The sequence below is a fragment of the Spermophilus citellus genome (assembly GCF_964194105.1).
Source record: "Spermophilus citellus genome assembly, chromosome: 15".
Classification (NCBI taxonomy): domain Eukaryota; kingdom Metazoa; phylum Chordata; class Mammalia; order Rodentia; family Sciuridae; genus Spermophilus; species Spermophilus citellus.
The window spans coordinates 92,838,537-92,860,680 of record NC_138195.1 but is presented as its reverse complement, the minus strand read 5'-3'; the positions used below and the strand labels follow the sequence as shown (position 1 = coordinate 92,860,680).

The 22,144-nt window shown below is 50.5% G+C and overlaps 1 protein-coding gene across 4 annotated transcripts in view; it reads right to left on the bottom strand.

Annotated features, from left to right (window-relative positions):
• The window catches only part of DOCK1 (dedicator of cytokinesis 1), a 458,484-nt gene that overhangs the window by 141,407 nt on the left and 294,933 nt on the right, over nt 1-22,144 (bottom strand). For all 4 annotated transcript variants that reach the window (XM_081267092.1, XM_081267094.1, XM_081267093.1 and 1 more), the window contains exon 29: nt 16,074-16,168. In XM_081267092.1, coding sequence (XP_081123218.1) covers nt 16,074-16,168 — 95 coding nt within the window. The remainder of the gene's footprint in view (nt 1-16,073; nt 16,169-22,144) is intronic.

Genomic DNA, 22,144 nt, shown 5'->3' with positions numbered 1-22,144 from the left:
TACCAGTTGTCTACGGTTCTCACTTGATTTTAAAGATACGAACACTACTAGCTCCCTGGTGGAGACGCTCAGGGGACAGCGACCTTATATCAAGTCAGCATCGAGCAAGAAAGTGCAAACCGACACACGGATGTCTTGAAATGGATGTACGTTACATATTTCCAGTTAAAACACAGCATGCGCGGCATGTATGTATGTAACGATCCCCCGCTGTGGCACACAGGCTGCGTGTCACTCCACGGGGTGCAGAATGGAAGTCCTTGAGCTGTGCCTAGTCACTCCATTGTGTGAATTCATGGTTTGCTTCATCTTGATTACAAGCACCAAAGTAGGCACGCGACTCTACGCTTTGTTTGAATAAGTAAACAACCACCATCTGCACAGCACAGCCACAAGGCACAAACTGATAAACCAATTAATCAGGCTAATAAAAATGACCACCTGTGAACTTATCAAATTAAATAAAAGCACGTGAATGCATGAGTGTGTCAACCATATATCTGAAAAAGCAGACCTATGAGCTTATGGAACACACCAGTGAACAAAGCAACCGCTTATCTGAGACCCATAAAAGGAGGAGCACCCCAAGAGTGGTCATGGCAGACAGGAGGTCCACAGGCAGTGTCCTCTGACTCTGTTCCCTGGCTTCAGCTCAGCTAGGTCTCCCTGCTTGACATGGCCCACTTTGAAACTGTCAGCCATCTAGACCCTGGGCTAGAATAAGTTCCAAGCACTGACAGCTCTGCGTCTGAACCAGTTCTTCATCTGGCTCCTAATCTACCCTGATCACCATACATGTGTACGTGCATGCGTGCTTGTACGTATGATAGAGAAGAAGGATGTGTGACTTTAGTGTTACAGGTATCAATAATTAAGATTGGAATAAAATAACCTGTGATTGCCTGCTCATGACTGCCAGGTGAGTTCTAGGTGAATTCTGAGTTAATTGCAACTGAGGAAAAGAGATGTAGCTTTGAACTGGCTCTTAGTAAATTCTGGCATTGTGGAAAGTCACAAGGTGTTCGGTCTACGTTGATGGCATAGCTCACTCACAAACACCACCTTCTCATATATTTTGATTAGCAACCAATGATGTTTATGGATTATATTGGTTAAAATGCTTCTGTAGCATTGTAAATGCAATTTTTTGGTCTTTGTTTTTTCGTTTTTAAGATCAAAAGGACATTTGAATCTCTGGGTTCAAAAGACATTTCCAGACTAACATTCTTTTCTGAAAGGGAAACTAAGCATGTACAGTTGAGCTTGGTATCCACACAGGAGCAACTGAAGCGGGGACCCTTAGTCATGGCTGCCCCAGCAGGCAGTAATATTTCCAGCTGACCAGAGAGATGAGGCACTTCTATATGAATGTGATCAGTAAGATGCATCTAGTCCATTAGCTGTCCCAGCTCTGTGCACACTGACCAGCTGCTGGCTGGCCCCAGGGACATTCATCTTGTATCTATGAGGAACTGGGAAGGTGAAGTCAGCAATAGGAAATGGCCCGTAGCGCCCACCGTGTGATTCCTAAATTCCCTCCAAGCATTCTGCAATAGAGGAACTAGAAATGAAATAGTCTCATGGAGAGACCAAAGAGTAATTGTGAAAAGAATTTGACTCTCACATTTTTTGCTGCATTCTTGACCTGGTAAGGGAGCCCTGACAGAGCTGTTCAGTGTGTGCCTGTGACCAAGGTGGAAGGGGGTGAGAGCCGTCTCCCTGAAGAGAAGCACACTGGCACCTGAGATGTCTGTGAGCCCCAGTGCATCCACTGGTTGTCCCTGATGCAGGGGACGAAAGGAAAGGTACAGGAGCCAGGCCTCCCAGGAATTTCAAACAGAAGCAACAGAGGAAGAGCAGCAGGGTTAGGGAAGAAAGCATCACAGAACTGGCATCCCAGGTGCTTAACACCACCCACTTCCAAGAAGAATGTCCCAGGTCCAGTCAGAGAGGCCCAACATGGTGGTGGACTCAGACACAAGGAGCCTCCCGGGGCTCTGGTCCTGCAGCCCACCCGGCCTTTCTCAGGGCCTGGCCACCATGATGCACTTGCGTGAGAGGAAGTCGGAGAGGGCTATTTTGAGACCAGAGGATTTTGATGGCTAATAGGGTTTGTTGAAGCTTAAAAGACAAGACCCATCTAGAAATGTTCACAGGAGGATGACTTAGCAGGAGTTATTTAAAGGATGTATCGTTTTAGACTCCCCCACGTGCGAGACCTCTCCTGGGCATTATGCAACATGGCCGCAGCGGTCCTCACGCCCAGGCTGCCCCCTGGCAGGGCATTTGAGGGGAACTGGAGCAGGGGCAATGTCAACATGGTGCCACAGAAATGCCGTGATCTTCAACTCTCCCTGCACGCCTTCTTGCTAATGACCCAGCTTCACACTGGAGGAAGCAGAGACCACACAGGGTTCCCCTCATCATCCAAACACTGTGGCCACACACATGTGTGGACAGGCTACCTGCGCTCTGTCTTCTCTCCCGCCACCACACATCAGCTGCCCTTGTCCTCATCAAGGCCAGGTCTCCCTGCTGTCCCATCCCTCAGGGGCTCACTGCTCTCATGGCCCTCCCCCTCCCTGGCATCTGCTTCTTCCTGCACCAGATTGTTCCCAACATGCCCTAAATCAACAAGAAGCATGGAAGCCCCCTCACACCACGGCTCCCATAGGCACCTTTCTCTGTCCCCCAGCACCATGAAACTGATGGGGCTGCCCATGGCCAGTGGGCACTTCCTCAACTGCACACTGAGGAGTGGCCACCCAGAGGACCTGCCCTCGTCCACATCAGCAGTGACCCGTATGCACCCAAATCCTCTGGTCTCTTCCGTTAGATGCCCCCCCACCCAATTCAACACTGTCTTCTCTCCTGACTTCTCTTCCTCCACTGGCTGTTGCTTAGTCCTCAGCCCCTGGGCTTCCCCTGCCTCTGCTTCTCTGCTCCAGCTAGGCTCTCCCCAGGTGGCCTCAAATCTGCCATCTAAATGCTAATGACACCCAGAATTGCATCTCTGACCTTACCTTTCTTCTGACCCCCAGTCTTGGATTTCCAGGTGCTGGATGGACCTCCCATCTGGCTGTCTCCTGGGCACCCCACAATTAACTAGGCCACACATGCTCCATGGAGCAAGAGCTCCCCGCAGGGGTGGGGATTGGGTCTTGGTGGTGGGAGCACCAAACGCATTTTGGCTATTATATTCCTTGTGCCCCTCCAAAGCACACTCTACCCCACAAAAATCTTACTTTTCCGTATTTAACTCCTCTTTATTACATTTAAATTTAACTTCATCCTTCCCATAGGAGAATGGCAATGATTTGAAAGTTAATAAACAGTGAGTACTTCTGCCCTTGAAAAGTACCATCAGCCTCTTTTGGCTCAAACAAAATTTAAAGACTCCCGCCAACCGTTTATTCACCTTCATTCCTTGAATCGCTTGTAACAGGTCCATTTGGCACTGCCCAGAAAAAATGCCCAGATCCATCAGGTCCTCCTCCTCCCCCAGGATGACTACCTGGGCCCAAGACAAAGCCACCCTGGTCTAGATCATCTCAAAGCTCCTGGGGGGGGCTCTCTATGGGCAGCCGTAATCCCCTGTCCATGGGCACACCTGTTCAGGTCTCTAAGGCACACTTACACCACGCTTGAGGCTCCGCACAGAAGCCCTCGGGTCTCTGGGAAAACTAAGTCAATGATGTAATTTCTGTTTCAAAGTTTCAAACACAGGAAGGCCGGCCTTCCTCTGTTGCTGGGGCTTCCCTCCAGCAGTCCCCGTCTGGCTGAATGAATCTACATAGATATGGTTCCTCTAAGCTGAAAAACCATCTCACATCCATTTGCCAGCGGAACATCTATGACAAACTGAACATTCCCTTCTCTGTCATTTCAGTCTGACTCAGACACTCACTTCTTAATGCACTGAATACTGGGGAGCTTATTGTCTACGAAGAACACCTATTTGAATACTGCTGATAAATGCCAGCTCCTTGTGAATTACATGCAAATCACATTAAGCCCAAGGGTGTCTCATAAAAGAGAAACACTCCATTCTGTCCGAACCCAGCTGAATTCTTAAGTTTCATATCAAAAATAAATATATCCAATATGCAGTTTGCCTCTTATATTTAATTTCTAAATCATCTACAAGTTAATAGCTAATTAAAAACACCCCCACATCATAAGCTACAGCATCAGATAAAATGAGTCGATCCTTTACTTGGTCAAACAGTAACATTGGGTCTGAAGAAGCAAATCAGATTCCTCACCCCTGTCCCCAAGACTCTGGGGAATGCAGCAAGGAGCCAGCTCTAGGTCAGCAGGGAAGGGTTTACGGGGTGGGGGGGGGGCTTCAAGAAAGTGCAGAAGCTGCACCTGCCAGAGCTGCCCCAGTGCCCAGCCTCCTCCTAAGGCAAAGGAAGAATGGTAACAGATTGCAGGACCAAAGACCCTGAGAAACAAACACAAAGTGGGAGCTATTTATGGTTCCGTCTCTACCAAAGGAGCTCAGCCCTGCAAAACACTCCCCCACCTTTCCCAAGCCCACGTCCACCCTGTTGCATCCCAGCTGTGAGTCCAAGTTGGTAACTTAGGATCTTCTAGCTCTTGCAGGAAACTTCACTCAGTGTTCTCCCCTGAACATAGAATCAGGAGCAAAGGTGTGGCTGTTGGGAGTAATCATGGAAAAGAAGAGAAAAAGAGGGCTTCTCTACTCTTCTCTCCCAAACCTCTGCATCCCAAGCAGCTCAACGGCACGGAGGCGGAGGCAGCAAATCAAACAGGAAAAATCTGTCTTTTCTGCCCATGAAAAATAGATTGCACGCTGAGATAAGTGGCAGGTGCTAAGCAGCAACTCATGTGGCCAGACAGGGAGAGCTCTCGCCCCTTATGGGGACGGTTAATATTTATACATAAGACATTAACAGTTAGCACTCTCTAACTCTTCCCGAGAGCCTGTGCGTCTAGAGGCGGAGTCAGAGGACCCGGGGTCTGCAGAGTGAATGGCTCCGGCAGCATGTCTGATAGACAAGGCAAGAGGAGCCGTGTGGTGTAGGGTTTCTGTTTTGGACCATTAGAATCCACTGAACTGAAAAGATCAAGCTGTCAGAGTTCATTTCCTTCCTAAATCAACCAAACTGTGGAATAACACAAAATATTTCACTCTACAACATAATTTGTATCTTCAATTTACTTGCAGCTCTGGGAATTTGACAGGTACAATATTAAGTAAAAACCCTTCTCTGAAGTCTCAATGGAAAGGTTAACCACCGACAGCAAGCTCCAGCAGACAGCAGCTCCCGCCGCTGGCCTGGGCGAGAGAACACAGATCTCCCTCGCAGGCTTCTGTGGGAAATTCAGGACAAATTTCAATTAAGGAAATGCACTAGCTCGAGATCTTCAAGAGCGTAAGAGGTTTCCCTGCTCACTGTGTACTGACAACAGGGATTAGTTCTTTGCGGACCCCAATATAAAAAAGGGTAACTGCATTTCATTCCTGAAAAGGGTCTGCTTTGAAAGTACTACAGGTTTTTCATCAGCTGACATTGTGATAGCAACCATTCCCTACTGATATTCATTCTTTCAGCCAGACAGTTTAACACACCCTGTTTGTGAGTACCTACTATGTGCTAGGCAAGGTTTCAGTGAACTGTGCAGCCTCTAAGATGATCAGAAGAGGTCCCCCCCACTCGGTGTCCCAGACCCACCCCCAGAGGTACAGAATTCCATGTCAGACACAGGGGTGCCACCCGAAAGAGTCTTGTACAAATAAAACCAGAGACGTCACAATCCTGTGAACACTTTGATTCTAGGAGAAAATTAAATTAAATATTATTATAACTTCTTAATTATTACTATATTTTATATATTAATTATATGTAATTAGATATGATTACTAATTACATCTTAAATATTCTTAATTATAACTTCTTAATCATTCTTATTATAACTTCTTAATCTGAAAATGCATTGCGCATGTAAATTTTTACAGTTTAGGTGTACCACTATCAGGTTGTCCTGAAGATAGAGACAACTTATTATCCAACTTTATTTATGACCTTGTGTCAAGGAAGTAGCAGTATATGGGTAAGGACAGGTCCATGTTTGGCTCCCCAGATGGCTTCTAGTAAAAACTGCATCTCACAGGGACGCCCTACTGAAGGACAGTCATCCTGCCACCTGGACGGTCCCCAGCAGGCGAGTCCCTTCAGCTTCCTCCTGCAAGCCTTCAAGAGGAGTTTTAAATGTCACCCAACAAAAGCAGCACTTCCCATGGAGACCAAAAGAGCAGCGACTGAGCAGGGGGCATCTGCAGCAAACAGGCCCCGCCCAGGCTCTCGCTGGGAACAGAGGCACAGCACAGAGCAGGAGACAAGAGACTCCAGAGGAGAAAAGGACTCCAACAACAGGAGTCACAGTTCCTCACAAATCAAGGAATAGGCGATCAAGGCAACGAGAGCTCAGGGGCAAACACACACATACCAGCAGGTGTACTGCTGAGACCGCAGCAGCTGGGGCATGATCTGTGCCGTGCACACAGGCGTGCACGTAAATAAAAGTGTAAGAAACCACTTTGGGAAGGAATGTGGCAGTATGTGTGGTAGGTGAAGCCGCACAGACCTAGAGAGTACACACCCCTGTGCCCCTCTAAGAAGAGAAGGAGGGCAGGAGGGAGGAAGGAGGACAGCTCTGTAGACAGTGACACTAAAATTGAGTGCTGTCCCCACTGCCATGACCCCAGGAGCAGCACTCACTGGGGGCCTGTGTGTGCCCAGCCCCTCTCCCTTCTGCTTCCGTGCTCCTTCCAATGCTGCTGGCATCTCACATTCTGGCCTCAGCCTAGGGTCCAGAGCACTGGGCTCTGGAGTCTGATCTGTGGCTCTCAGGCCCAGGCAACTCATGCCCCCCCCCCCATCTCAGACCCTGCATCATCCCTGGGGCCTGTGGCTCAGATGCTCTGCGATACTGAGGGAGACAGGACCACAATCTGTGAACAGGTGGCTTTGAACAGACACAGCCTCTGCACCCCTGCCCTTTCCTTAACCCCAGCCCTGCCCCACAGGACAGTTCCACAGGCGATTTCCCCAAAGGTAAAGGGCCAAGCTGGTGACGTGATCATCTGCACCTCAAGCTAAACTGTAACCTGGATATGTGAAAAAAAGCTGTAAGAAGTGAGTGAATTTGTGAAAACAAAAAATAATAATGAAGTGCTCCGAATCGCCAAGGAAATGTCCTGCTTCCAGTCACCACCAGAATTCTCGGACATGGAGAAACAATGACATGATATGATCTCCATAGAAACAGAAGTGGCCAGTCACAGCTTGTTGGCTACTCCAGGCCAGGCTCCGGGCAGAGCTTTCAAGGGCACCCCCTTGTCCATCCCCGTGACATCCCAGGAAGCTTCTCTTCTGTCTTCAACTCACAGTGAAAAGCTCCAGCTGGGGGTGAGATGGCCAAACACAGCCAAGCCAGGAGGAGGCGGAGCCGGGGTTGGAACAGACAAGCTGCTTCCAGGGCCACCGCTCCCGCACCACGTAAAGTGGCTGGAGACTGAGAGAAATGGAGGCGGGGAGCTGGTACTCTGCAGAAGCAGGCAGTGGACAGGAACCCAAGAAATCAGAAGAGACAGACATTCCTGCACATGTCGTCTATGCCAGGAACTGGGGGGGGGCAGCCCTGGCATCTAAGTCCATGTCGTGTGACTCCAACATCCATCTTGTGACTCCCAACACCCATCACTCCATCACCTTGAGCCATGCCGTCAGGGATCTGCTCTTGGCAGGGAGTATGAGGAAAGCCACCTCCAATGCTCAGCACCCTCCTAGTAAGTGAAGGTCAGTGCTGCCATCTCCAGCGGATGGCTGCTGTCATTTATTCTAAAGAGCGCTGGTTTTGCTGGGGTCAATGGCAGAGAAGGGTGGCTGAGAAATGGGGTGATAAAAGGGAGCCATTACAATGAGTCATATATTTTGATGGGTTACTTGGTCTCCCAGAGACTATTTTCATCTATAAAATGAGACACAGGTGACACTTCAGGCCCAGGGATATTTTTGCAGCAGGCACTGACTGCAGCATCGCTGGGTTCCACTCAGCAGATGCCAGCAGCCCTCTTCCCCCAGATGGAGCAACTGTCCTCTAGGGGGCAAAATTGCCTCTGGTTGAGTCTCCAAAGATACCCAGGACACCTCTGGACAACCTAGCCAGCCCAGGGAACTGACCCCTCTTCCCAGTCTTGACTTCAAACAAAAGCCTACACTAGGGGCCTTCAGCTGCGCAGGCCGCCCAGTTGTACTGGGGGCAAAAATTTAGAATGGGAGAAGCTGAGGACCTGGAGGAGGACCACATGAAGTGTGTCTCTTCCATGTTGCTTTCAGGTGAGAGATTTTTCATGCACAATTATGAGAAGGCACTTGGATTCAGCCCTTGTGAAGTGCATTCTCCAGCACTGAGTGCTGGCAGAACGGCAGGAGCCACAGCAGCCAGAGGCACACAGCGAGGCGTGCACAGTCAGAATCGTGAAACAGACTGGCCCTTTAAAACCGTCCCTCTGAAGTGAGCATCCCTAAATAAGAGCACTGGCTGAGAGCTCTTCATCACTGCCATTCCTCTGAGAGTACTTTGATTTTTCATCTCGGGATTAAATAAAGAGGCATTCTGAGTCAAACGCACCATGTAATACATCTAGGCTACATGAAATAGATTGGTTATAAAAACCAGGTATAATCAGGAAATTATTTGTTTTAATTTGCCAACGAAGAGCGGAGGCACGCATGCCACAGGATAGCTGTCACGGGAAGTATTAAGGATGATTCGCGGAAAGCAGGGGAAGCATGCGGGGCTGGCGGGCCCTGCTGTGCCGCGTGGGGGGGACTGCCGACATCCCCGCTCCCCAAGAGCATCCTGGGGTGAAAATGGAACAGCGCCACAGCAACGAGCATTGAGTGTGGGGGCCTCCCCCTGATGGGCAGGCCACACCTGCCTTGGGTCCAAGCCAGGTCTGAGCCCCTAGTGCGTCAGGACGGCCCGCGACCTCAGAGGAAGTCCCCTGAGCTGCTCCAGGGGAGGACCAGGAAGGTCCCAGCTGCACCTGCATCAGCCCACCTCGGAGGAAGCTCTCTGCCTGTAAGGCCCCGAGCTGCGCACTGACTCTGCTGGGTTTCCTTGGCAGGAGGAAGGTTCAAAGGCATGAAGCCCCAGCCTGCCGGGCTCCAGGGAAATTCTCACCCCAGAAAGCTTTCAGTAAACGGAACTTGAATCCCCATTTCTTCACTGAAAAACACAATATATAGTTTTTCCTTTTGGTCCTTGGCTGTGGTGCTGTCTCTGTGCTTATGTCAATAGCCGCTGTCTTTCAAAGGAAGACCTAATTCTCAGGTGAGGTTAAAATCGACAAGCTGTCGGAGGTGCACACCAATAGTGAACCCATCAACTAATTAAATTAAAAGGAGCAACATCAGCTAAACCCCAGGCTTCAAAGAAATGGGGAGGGTGCTGTGACGTCCCCAGAGCCCCACAGGCTTTGTCACCTGCTTTCAAGCCACGAGAAGGCTGTTCGGCACGTGCACTTCACAGGGGGCAGAGTGTCCTCTGAAGGAGGCAGAGTGGGAAACAAAACACAGGATCCTTCCAGCCCAGCCATCCTCAGGCTGTCCCCATGGCCGCTGCAGCAGGTCCTGCACCCAGGGACCCCCAGCCCCCTCTCTCCCATCCCCAGCCCTAGGCCCAGTGCTGCACAGGTGTGGAACAGCCATTCACTTTCTGAGCAGGAACCCGATCGACTCCTGGGAAACCTGGTGTCCCAGGCAACTTCCTTTCTAGTGCAGGGGAAAGGACGCCACGTTGGGGGGACTGCCGACATCCTTCTCTCCCGGCTCTATGCCAAGTTGACTTTGGCAGAAAGATGAGTGAGCTCCCCATCCTGGGCTCTGACCACCTGATGGGCATTTCTTATGAGTGGGAAATGTATTCTATTTAAAAGGGGAGAAACCACTAAGTTACAGAAATATGGATGGGAAGTTCACCTCCTGAGGTGTCGTGTGTCAGTATTGATCGTGGGCACTCGGCTGGGGAATCACAAGAGGAAGGGGGCCGGGAGGCCACAGAGGAGGGAAGCAGGTCCCCATGCACTGGGGTCCCAAGCTTGGAAGGGGCCTTTGTGAGTCAACGGCGAGCTCTGTGCCAAGTGCTCTGGGATGGTGGCCATGTGGCCACGATATGAGAAAGGGCCAACAGGGACACAGGAAATGCACAAGGGCATGACCCGCAAACCTCATGAACTCTAGGTGGGGATGGGAGTCCTGAGTGTGAAAGGGCAGCAGGAGGTCGGCTGACCACAGATCTGACTGCAGGTTTCCAGAGGCCTGATGGTCACCACCCAGACAAGCCCCCGGAGCAGGCCAGCAGCACCCCCTCCACATGCTCGGTTATCCTCCAGACAGGGCCAGTAACAACCCACCACGGCTCCGCCATCGCGGGCTGGGGACACAGCATGTCAGTCAGAATGGAGACAGCGCTCTTTCCTTCCTGTGGGCAGCATTCTGACTCCCACTGACCCCTCCCGGTGGTCCTCTCCTTCTCAGTGTCAAGACCTCGTCACCAACGGTCAGCATCCCCAGAGAAGCGGCCATCGGTGAGTCTTGGACAGCCCATGTCCCCCTTTTGCTCTCTCTCCCACTCAGCTTCAAGTGCTCTGGCTTCTAGAAAACCCCCAAGTTTCCTCTAGGATTTTACATGTTCTCTTCCATAGTCAGGATCTGCGAATCCTTATGTGCAAAACCTACTTTGTCTTCAATGGACATGTGCAGGAATAAGCCACAAAGGATGAACTTGGTCATTCAGGCCCCAGCCCAACATGGAAGACCCAGTCAGTCAAGGACAAAAGCTACGCCAACCACAGAGAGGGCCCTTGCAAACGCTGAAGGTCATGAACAGCATCAGCTCTGAGGAGGATTTCGCTCGTTCTCATCTTGAGAGGAGGGCTTGGTGTCCAGGAAGCCTACAGAGAACTCAGGCTGGGGTAGGTGGATTTTATGCAAGTCCAGATGGTGGACAGAAGGGGAAAGGGTCCGTTACCTGCTATGCAGTCGATATGAGCAAGCCAGATTCAAAGAATCTGAACGTGACACTCAGCATGACCCTTCCCACCACTGCTCAATGCAGGAATGCCGTTCTCAGGTGAAATTAAAGCAGTTAATAACAAGTGCTTTCGTGGAGGTGTAAAGGGAGTCCAGGGAACCCATAGACTCGTGTGCTTCAGCTCATGCAGAGGCTCACAATTGTAGGGGGCAGCATTGGTGTATAGTACCCTGCTGGGGTGAAGCCGAGGGCCAAGACCACAAGCGACATGAACACTCAACCAAGTGGCCACCTATCTGTTAGCAGCTGAGAACTCTGGGACAGCAGAACAAGGCTGCTGGACTACGCACACACACACACACACACACACACACACACACAGACACACACATGCCCCACTCCTGCAAACATACGTCTGGAACAGGCTGCTGACAGGAGACCCAGGACAGACACCAGCCCTCGGCCCTGGCTGGGCAGGTCTGTGGTTCCAACACACCTGAGCTGTTCAAGGGAGGTCAACACTGGGGCCCCGCTGGCACAATCCTGATGCGCACTGGATGCGTGCACACAAGCAGGCTTCGACGCTATCTGAACTGTGCTTACCTCAAATGTCATCCTGCCATCTGGCCCCACCATTCTAGCACCGAGCTATAATGTCAGGCCACTGCCAATCAGTCATTCTCTTCAACACGTCAAGCACGCAGGGATAGTCCTTTGGGACATCCGTCAGTCTTAAGGCTTTGATTCTTGATTTACAAGTCGCTGCACCAACTCTAATGCCTGCTGTCTTTAATTACCTTTTACACGTCCGGGTATGAGGGATGTAAGTTCACAGAGACAAAGCTGAACAAGCACACACATATTTAAGGGACCGTAGAGGCGGATTTTCTCCATTTCTCAGCCGTGGGTGGTAAAACTACATGTCCAGCTGTGCCATTAAAACTTAAATACAGACTCCAGAAGCTTCCGGGAGTCACAGCTTATCCTACCGAGGGAGGCGGTCTCTGAAGCATGCCAGGAGGAGGGAAGTGCACAAGCCTGGCGGGGGCGAGATGCTGACCTATGAAGTCGCAGGAGAAGAGCAAGGCCAACAGGAAGGGCACGAGAACACGCTGGGTGGGGGGCCTATGTCGTGCCCACAGGGAGCCGGTTTTATCCTGGCATTGGGGAGATCCTGTCCTTTCTCATGCCCGGAGGGTGGGCAGGGAGCACATTAGTGGAGGGCATCCTCCCCAACGGCTCAGGCTTCGGCTGGAAAAGGAGGAGGAGCAGCAGTGTTTGGCTTCTGTGCTCAACATTCCCTCAGTAGAGGATGCGTCTTGCAGAAAAGTCATCTTGTAAGAACACTAGAGTAAAAGCCCCTCCATACTTTCCTGGGGAAACAGGAGGCACAAGATGGAGGGCCGGGGGCAAGGGGTTTAGGCTCGGCTCTGTGGCAGGACTGAAACACCAGCCTGGTCGCTGCAGCTCCTGTCCTTCAGTAAGTTACAAACCCCTGCCTCAGTTTCCCCAGGAGCAAAGCAGGCTGTGCTGGAGGGCGACTGAAGGGGCCAAGGACACTACTGCACGGGGAGTCCCCATGTCAGGCTCAGTGCGTGGAGAGCAAGCCACACACAGTCCCTCTTAGTCCCAGAACCAAGTGTGCAGCACTCCACAAAGAGTGGACGCATCTCGTGAAAATGGAATAGACCCTTCCTCGAGAAGCTAGTGTTCAAGCCAAGGCGTCAGAGACTTCAGGGTCACCAACCCAGGGAGTGGTGTTTGGCCCCACGGTGGCAATAACCTTCTCCAAAACCCAACTGATTTGGCTTCTGAAAATGAATGCTGTCTACTCCACAGAAGGGGCAGCATTTGTGGGTTGTAGAATGTGGGATAAAAGGTGCGATGGCCAGTGCTGCTTTTGCAGTTGTGTCCAAAATGCCTCCTTCTCAGCTGACTCTTCTGTAGCTCACAGTGGCCTGGGGACATGTGCAGTGCTGGGTGCAGAAGGTGGGTCTGTGTGAGCTTCTAAGGGTTGGAATGGCTACAAACACAAGTGCCTTTACTTGCAATCACAGCCCCCGTGCACAGACACAGGCACACGCGCCCATGTGGACACCCACACATCACTGGACCACAGGAAGCTGCAGTGGAGACGCTGCTGGATTCCAAGGAATATGGTCCCCCAAAGAATGAGCACATCCCAGGAGAAGCCAGACAGGAAGGAATCCTGGACCAGAGTACTGTGACCACCTGGGTGATAATCACACAGCTCTGGGGCAGCCTCAAGGGGCTCAGGCTGGAGGCAGGGGGTACACAGCAGGAAGAGGGAACCAAACAGTGAAAACAGGCTCTTAGTCATCAACAAACACTGTAAAAATTAATAAGCAATAGACTTTGTGTTCTCAAGAGGATAACAGCTCACTTGGGAACCCTGAAAGTTAGGGTACCATGAAGTACAGCTTTGGGGAGCCACTCACATGTGAACTTTGCTGCAGCAGAGAGCACCCAGGGGTTGTGGAATCCACAGTCTGAGCACCAGGTCATGGCCAGTCTACCAGAGCCACCTAGGGATGATGTCCCCATGGAGAGTCAGAGGACAAAGTCCTGGGCATCTCATGGACATAGTGAGATTTACATTTCCCTACTGGTGGTTTTTTTGTTTTGTTTTTTGGTTATTCTCACTGATTTGTTTGTTTTTGTGGTGTGAAAACGAAGTTCATTAAAAACACTTCTGTAGCTCTTTGGAGTAATTCTTAATTGTCAATCACAAAAGTAAATCCTAACAGAGGAAAAGGGAGAAAACACTGGTGATTTAAGTCCCTCATTATCTAGATGAGGATTCAACCATCAAGAGAGATCCAGCTGCATGATCAAAATCTGCGCAGCGGGGGAGAGGCAGAAGCAGAGGTCAGGACCCTGCTCTGAGCCCCAGGCCAGGGCTGTGTCCCCACAAAGCCAGCCCTGCTGGGTCCAGATCCTGGGTCCCAACTGCAGTCTTCTTGGGAAAGGAGACCACAGACCCAGCAGCATCTGACCTGAGCCACCATAGCCCCGTAGGGACCAGCTCACAACCCTGCGGCTCACGGAAAACAAGGCCAATTCTGTGCCCTTTGTCACAAAAAGGAGCAATGACCAGGAGAAGCCAAGCAAAAGGTTGCTGCTGCTCAGGACTTGCCCATGAGGTGGCAAAAGCCATCAGAAAGAGGCAGAGCCATCAGGAAAATGCAAACTAACCTAGTAAGGAGAATCTCGACCGACCTACCAGAATGGCTAAAATTAAAAATGGTGACAATTCCTGATACAGTGTGGATATGAGGTGTCCCCCATAAAGCTCATGTACTAGGCAACACTGGAATGTTCAAAGGAAGGATGATTAGATCGAAAGCCGAGACCTAATCAGATATCAATCCATTTGATGGGTTGATAACTTGACTGGATTATTGGGTAGTAACCATAGTCAGGTGGGGCGCAGCTGGAGGAAGGATGTTACTGGGGGCGTGCCCTTGGGGATGATATCTTGTCCCTGGATCTCCTCTCTTTCTTTCTCCACTTCTTGGTTGCCACGAGCAGAGCAGGTGTCCTCCACTCCAACCTTCTACCATGATGTTCTGTTCCACTTGGGCCCAGAGCATGGGGTAGGTCAACCATGCACCCATCCTATGAAACTACGAGCCAAAATAAACTCCTCTAAGTTGTTCCTTCCAGGTATTTTGGTTATAGTGACAAAAAGTGGACTAGCACAGTCCTAGAGCTTGGGTGTGAAACACTGGACCTCTCCTACACTGCGGCTGGAATGGAGAACGGTACGGCATGGTTTGGGAGTTTCTCATGAACTCTCACGTGCAATTGCCATATGAGCTAACACTGCCCTCCTGGGCGTCTGTGTCACAGAAATGAAGACTTATGTTCATTCAGAAGCCTATGCAATGGACGCTTGTAGTAGAAGGTTATTCAGAAACACCAAGATGGCAACTAGCCAGGTGTCCACCAGGAACATGGTTAAGCAAACCGAGGTCTGCTCATACCACGAAGTATTCCTCAGCCATGAAAAGGAATAAAATATAGACACATGCAGCAGCCTAAATGGGACTCTGGGAAATTAAAGAGTGAAAAAAGCCAATCAAAAAGAGCATATATAGATAACCGCATTTATAGGGTCGCTGGAAGGGAGAGGGAAATATGCTGATAAAGGGGCGGGAAGAGTGGCATTTGTGGGGGCAGGCATGCACACAGCACCTTGACTGGGAGCAGATTCGAGAAGACACGCACGGGGTAGAATCTAGAGAACTCAACACAGCACTAAGGGGTACACATGATGAAGGAACCAGGGTCCAGTCCCTGGTCACATGCAATACTGTGGTCCTACAAAGTGTCACACAGAGGAGAGGTGGGTGCGGCATCCATGGATCTCTCTGTCCCATCTCTTACAACTGCATGTGAGCCAACAATTCTCCTCACAAAAAATGCAATAAGAAGAAAGAGGCTGAGAGAAATCTCTCCCCCAAATCCCATGCAGTTGAGAGCTCTACGATTACCGTGAGTACTTACAGAAATTATAACACCCAAAGTGCTAGAATATTCACCAACAGCCTTTGTGGGAAGACGATAAGCAAGGCACAAGTTTGATATTTCATGGAGGAACTGCTCATGAGGATTTTCTTTTTTTAAATCTGAAATATGTGAAATATAAGTCCTTTCAAAAGCTGAGCCTACAGCTGAGACTCACTTTGGCTAAGAAAAACATGGTTGAAATGAGACGGAGAAGTCATGGCCCGGAGCACGTCTCTGCCTGTGACGGGGGCTAAGAGAGCAACTCAGGCTGTTTCTCCAAGGGACAAAGTCCCGCTTCCTAGTGCCAGAGCTCCCTGTGGTCACGCAGAAGTCACCAACATCCCACTTCCCCGTCCCCAGTGCTACCGGCATCACAGGAGGGGAGGCACTTTGTACAAAAGCCACCTTTACCCCTAGTAGCACTCCGCTCCCACGGGACGAATGGGCGTGGGCCCGTCCCGGTTACTTACTTGTTCTGCATCATGTTCATTATCACCCAGTCGAAGGGGTACACGTTCTTCCCAATGAGGTTCTTAAACATGATGAAGGTTTCCATCAGAAAATCCTGAAACAGAAAACACAAGGTTGGAACAGCCGCCAGGAAGAGGGGGACGTCAACGCCCATGAAGGCGTGCGTGGTGAGATTGCAGAAGGTTCTTATTTTTAGCTGAACGAAAGCATTCTGAAAACCAATGAGGACGCACATTGTGGGAGTGGCGTAGCAGCTCTGTCTTTCTGTGTATCTGGGGTCCTCCTGACCGAGCTGCAGGCTCCAGGATGTATTTTGAAAGGGTCTCTGGGTACGTCTCAGAGTCAAAACCAGTAGATGGGGATCCCCCAGAGTTTTCAAATACTCATCCTTGCCCTTTCTGCTTACAGGAGAACAGGATTTTTTTTTTCCCAAACGTAACCGGCTGGTTGTACCTTTTCCTTATTTACTCTAAATCCATTTTTCAAAAGGAACAACACCCATTAGGTCAAATAAGGCATATCATTATCCCTCCTTCCTCCTTACGCCATTTAAAAATACAAGGCATGTCCTGGCCACCTGCATACAGTCATCCTGCTGCACACCACTGGAGCCTGTGGCCTCTTTGCCAAACCCTTCCACACAGCAGTGCCGTCCCACTGAGCCATCAGCCATGCCTCTGTGTCTCACAGAGGGTTTTCTGTCCTTCCCAGGCTGACCACAGGGTCGGCAGGGATCAAGGCTGGTAAGAGGGCTCACAGTGATGGGAAGGGGTACCGCTCCCCTGTGCCTGTTGGAAGGATGATTTCCTACTACAAGGGCTTCACACTTGTTCTGCTTTAACCTGAACATGGCAAGGGTTATCCCGAAAAGACCACACCTCCAGGAGCCCCGTGTGTGCTCAGGGCCTGCAGGTGGAACGGGAAGGCACCGGCGAGTTGACTTAGAGAAATGAGGCCATGGTCAGAGAACACCAAATGAGTGGATATTCCTCATTTATTTAATCTATTGAATCATAATTAGGTGCACTGGCTGTGAAGGCCAAGGTGGTGAATGGAATTTAAGCAGCCAATAAAGTAACAAAGTTCTTAACCGGCATCACTTGCCAAGGCTCACAAGCCAAATGTGAGGAGGACAATCAGGTGATGTCCAAAGTTCACCTACTTTCTCTGCCACCTGTATAGCCATGCCAGGTTCCTGCAAGTCACGTCTATTTTGTGGAGGGCTTCGGTGCACCCAACCATGAATAAGACTCAGGGAGCGACAGTGGCCACCCCCTGTCAAGGGAGACCTCTAGGCCAGGAGGGAAAGTCAGTGCAGATGGGTTCCAAATTCTGCCTGTGAGGCCTGCAACCGCCAAACCTCAGGGTGGGAGCACTCCAGGTGTCCCCTGACGCACAGCTGGCTTCTTTCCCCAGTTAAATTACTGAAATTCACATTTCGCGCAGCTTCCCCACTTTGTCAAGATTTCCCCATTCTGATGCCCAGGTTGCACGTTCTGCTGGCTAAGAGCTGTAACTCAGCCGCCCCTCCGTTTGCAGGAATTTGCTGGCTTCCTTGTGATCGCTCCTCGAAGCCTGATAATTGAGATGCAGGGTCTGGTTCTTATTATTCTGGAAGAGAAGCATCTTTTCCCAGCTCCTTTTCTTCTCTCGGAGACACAGTCCCGTACTTCATTAGCATGGCTCAGCTGTTAAATTTTGGGACTTTGCTGAACAAACAGAACGCTGCCGAGAGTGGGAGACGAGGTTTTGCAAGGCTTCCTGGTGGCTCTGCATAATTCACTAGCCATGGTGGTCCAAGCAACTGCAGCTGCCCAGGCAGGCCTGTGAGGCTCAGCAGCCTGTGAACCTGAGGTCCCCAAGTCAACAAGGGATGTCCTGTGAAAGGTTCATCTTTAAACCCTGATTTATTCCCTTTGCACTTTGTAGTTTGATTATTCATTGGGTGTCCTAGATAATAAGTGGGCAGCCCCAACAATAATCATTAGCGCATTTCAGAGGCAAATTCTTCTTAGCCTAAAGCCATCTGCTTCTCTCCATTTCTAAAACACATGCACTTCATTCAGAGTGATCTTTTTAATTGTGAATCTGATCAAGGTGCCAGCACACTCCTGATCCTGCACTAGTCACCGCTGCAATGGCTTCCCAGTGCTCTTGGACTAAACCATCCTGATATTCAGAACAAGGAAATGACAATTTGCTCTGCCAAAGGGTGATGGTTATAGACGAGGGGCATCAGTATATTTTCAACCAATCTGATGAAAGATCATTGGCAATAGGATAGCTGTTGACTTTTGGTGGATTTCAGTTCCATCCAAAAGATTTCTTGATAATTGCAAAGGGGAGATGTGTGTGTGCATTGGGGACGTTGGTGGTGCTCTATTAACCAAGTATCTTCACCACTGTGGGTCCTCAGCGTGCCCTCCCAGTGTCTTGAGGGAGGTAACAGGAATCATTCAACACCAACTCTTAAACACTCTTGCCAAAAGATTGAGCTTGAATTTTAGGCAAAGCTTTCGGTCTGCAGGACAGACTGGGACGTGGCGAGGAAAGCCAGACAAGCTGGTTGAAAGGTGCTACAAGGCAGATCTCAACAAATCCAGAATGGGGTCGGCTTCCAAAGACTGGGCTTGGCATGCTCAAAACTCAAAAAGCAGCACCGTGAAGAGAAGAGAAACAAAGGTACTGGGTTTATTATCGAAGGAAAAAGAGCATAAAGAGACACAACCAAAGTAGACAGATGAGTCTGCACTGGATCCTGACTTGAAGGAGCCCCTCGTGAACGAAGTCAGTGTGGGAAGGACGGAGGAAGCCCGAGTCCCCTGGGATAGGGACAGCTGTCTCTTCCTGAAGAGCCGCGTGACAGCCGCAGGCCCCTCACTCCCCTTGGGAGAAGCATCCTGACAGCTCTCGGTTCTCGGGGGACTTGTTGTATGGACAGAGACTCTTGGGGATGCACAGAAGCAGCACTGTGTACAGAGCTGGCAGTGGATGGACTCGGGTGACGGGAACCTGCTCTTGCTGTGCTGTGCCCTCAGCTTTTTGGAATATTTGAAAACATCGTTCCACCTCATTAGGGCAAAGAGTACAGGAGTTGCTGGGGAGATCTGAGAAGGGTGAGGGGGTCACATCCACGTCAAAAATCCTGGTTGCCACATGGTACCACAGTTTTGCAAGGCGTCACTGTCAGAGGAACCAGGCAAAGGGCACACAAAACCCTGCCACTGACGCTGCAGTGATCTCAGTATAAAAGGTTCAAACAAGCACACTTTTACTGTCATTCCAAAACAGTGGGAAAATAGCGATTAAAAACAGAAAACAAGGAGGCAAAGAAGACAAAGGTCTTCACGCTGCTTAGGAGGAGATCTGCTGTGGCCTGCCGCCCCCACCCCTTCAGGCGCTCCCAGGGACCCTCGTTCTCCAGCACTGCCCCCACACTGTCCCCTCACCCACTGTGCCAAGGCCTCCACCACTGTCCCTTTTGCAGAGAAGGTGCCTGAGCCCTGCTTAACTCTGATCTGCCCCATGGTCAGGACCATCCTTTCAGAGCAAAGATAATTTTGGTTAATGGGAAGGATTCTGTTTGACTGTGATAGACCATGAGCCACAAGAGCTGGGCAGTGCCTGCGATGATCCTGCCCTGTGCAGACGCAAGGCCACTCATCAGTGACCGGCCATGGAAGGATTCCACATGGCCCGGGTTCAGGTGCAGGGTAGAGGGCCTTCACAGGGCCACACTCATAGGGAATGGTCACAAGGAATAAAGGAGCAGGTGCCCAGAGCTTGGCTCCTCTTCCAGGACACACCGCAGGAGATGAGCACATCACCCGTCGGCGGCTGTTGCACTGGACCTTCCAAGGTCTCCTGGGCCACAGCAGGAGAACACTTCTTAGGCAGACACTTGCCTGCTAACACACTTGCTTTCATGTTCCCCATAAGTGCACAGGCAGTGTGCGAACCCAGACCAGAACCCAGTCTTGGCTGATGGTCAAGTGGGACTGACCCCTGAGATGCTGTGATGGAGAGGGGCTGCATCCACCTGAGGAGACCAGGACAGGTGTCAGGTGGTCCCAGGGGGTTGGAAGAAGCTGTGTGAAGGGAGAAAAGGACTCCATCGAGAGAGCTTGGAATTGGTTGAAGTACAGAGGCCCGCCTTCTCTGATCCCAAGGGAACCCAAAGGTAGACCAGGCCCAGGGAGTCCACAGGAACCTGCAGCTCTAGATAATTAGGTCATTTAGACCTAGGGTCCTGCCAACCATCCACTGTCCCTCACCCTGCTCCCCCTCAACTTTACCCACTACACACTGCCTCTACCTGCACTGTCCTGACACCTCTCTCTTCACTCAGACACTCGACAGCCATTTGCTAAAGGACACTGTGCTGTATAATAATAAACACACACAGTCATGGCCAGGTTGTTGGGACAGAGGACCAAAAGCCCCTGAGAATTTGCCGAGTGGCGAGACTGGCAGTACATTCATAATGAGACCCTTGGATCAGACCTCAATTATGCCAAGGAGGTGACAGGATGAGTGGGCTGGTCACCAGAGAGACTGAAGGGTTGGAACTTCCAGCCCCACCCACCGACCCTGGAGAGGAGGCTGGAGATTTTGCTAGAAGAACTCTCAGCCTTGTCTGATGAACTCTGAGCTGCTGAACAGCTGGAGGTGCAGGAGAGGCCTGGAGGGGGTACCTCTGCTGCGGCCCCGTCCAATGCCTTGCTCTCGTGGTGCTTCTGTTGGCTGTTGGCAGTTGCATCCTTTACAGTGAACCAGTGCACATAAGCCAGGTGCCTCCTGAGTTCTGAGAACAATGCCAGATGACTACGAGCCCTGGGAGGCAGTTGTAGGAGCCCCAGACTTACAGGTACTTCGTCAGCAGTATGGGAGACAGACCCACCAGGTGGACGTAAACTGGCCCTGGGACCTCTGGGTCTGGCACTAGCTTCAGGCAGTGTCAGAATTGAACTGAGTCATGAAACTCAGAGAACAGTGTCACAGAATCAGTTGTTGTGGAGGTCACCTCCATGCGTGTGGTCATGGAAGAGTCCTCAGTGAGGGTGCAAATAAGCAAGTTGTTTTTCCTGAACCCTGTAGTGGGGATCTGTGACAAGAGGCAAGGTGGCAGTCTCCCTTGGAAGGTCCAGAGTCGACCTCATCCCTCTGCCTGGCGACGCAGGCCTTGGGCAAGCTGTCTGCTTCCGTTCCTGGTGCTGAGACTTGGACACAGGGTGGCAGTACTGTGGGTCGATGGGTGTGTCTGCTGCAGGGTCTGAAGACTTGTCAGGGGCTCAGATCCTCGAGGACAGGACTGGCCCCGCTGGGAGGGAGGTCTGTGTGGACCGTGTCCATTCCTTTTCCTTTCTAGGTCAGTCTTTCCTGTGTGCTCTGTCCTCCCACTACCTCGGATCAGAGAGCCACCAGAGAGGCTGTAAAAGCAACAGCTCTGTGACCCATGGGTGTGTGTGGGAATAACTCACCTCAGCAAGGGCTGGACTTGCCAACCTGGGGGAGCTCTTGTCAGAAGGAAGGAAGTCTTCAGAATGTGGCTGAGGCTGTCTCAGGTGGGTATACTAAATACCTTCCAATTAGTTCACATAAAATTATCTTTTGTCTTTTAGGGTAGAAAAAGAGTCAAACACCCTCTACCTAGAGTTAATGGGTAGAAACAGATTCTACCAAGTTTCTGATGGATTAACAGCAATAAAAAAAGGTTCACCATCCCTGAAGTATGAATTTAAGATATACAAATCACAAATGCCATTTTATAATGGAAATGAAATCGTCTGCAAATAATTGATCTTCTGACTGGTTGTGCCAAAAGGAAAAAAGATGTCCCTTGGGATATTAGGACCACAACATGGAGTAAATATCTGAGTCTCGGCTTGAGGAAGGAGAGAGGCACTAGCTTGGCATTCATCGATTACAGCAATTTTTAAACACCGTGGGTCATTATCACTTTTCACAATTCACAGACCCCCATATCAGTAGCACCATTTAGGAGTTCAGATGAGATGGTTTTAACAGTCTGCATGTGTGGGTTTTGACCGTGACTGTTCTGCTAATGCAC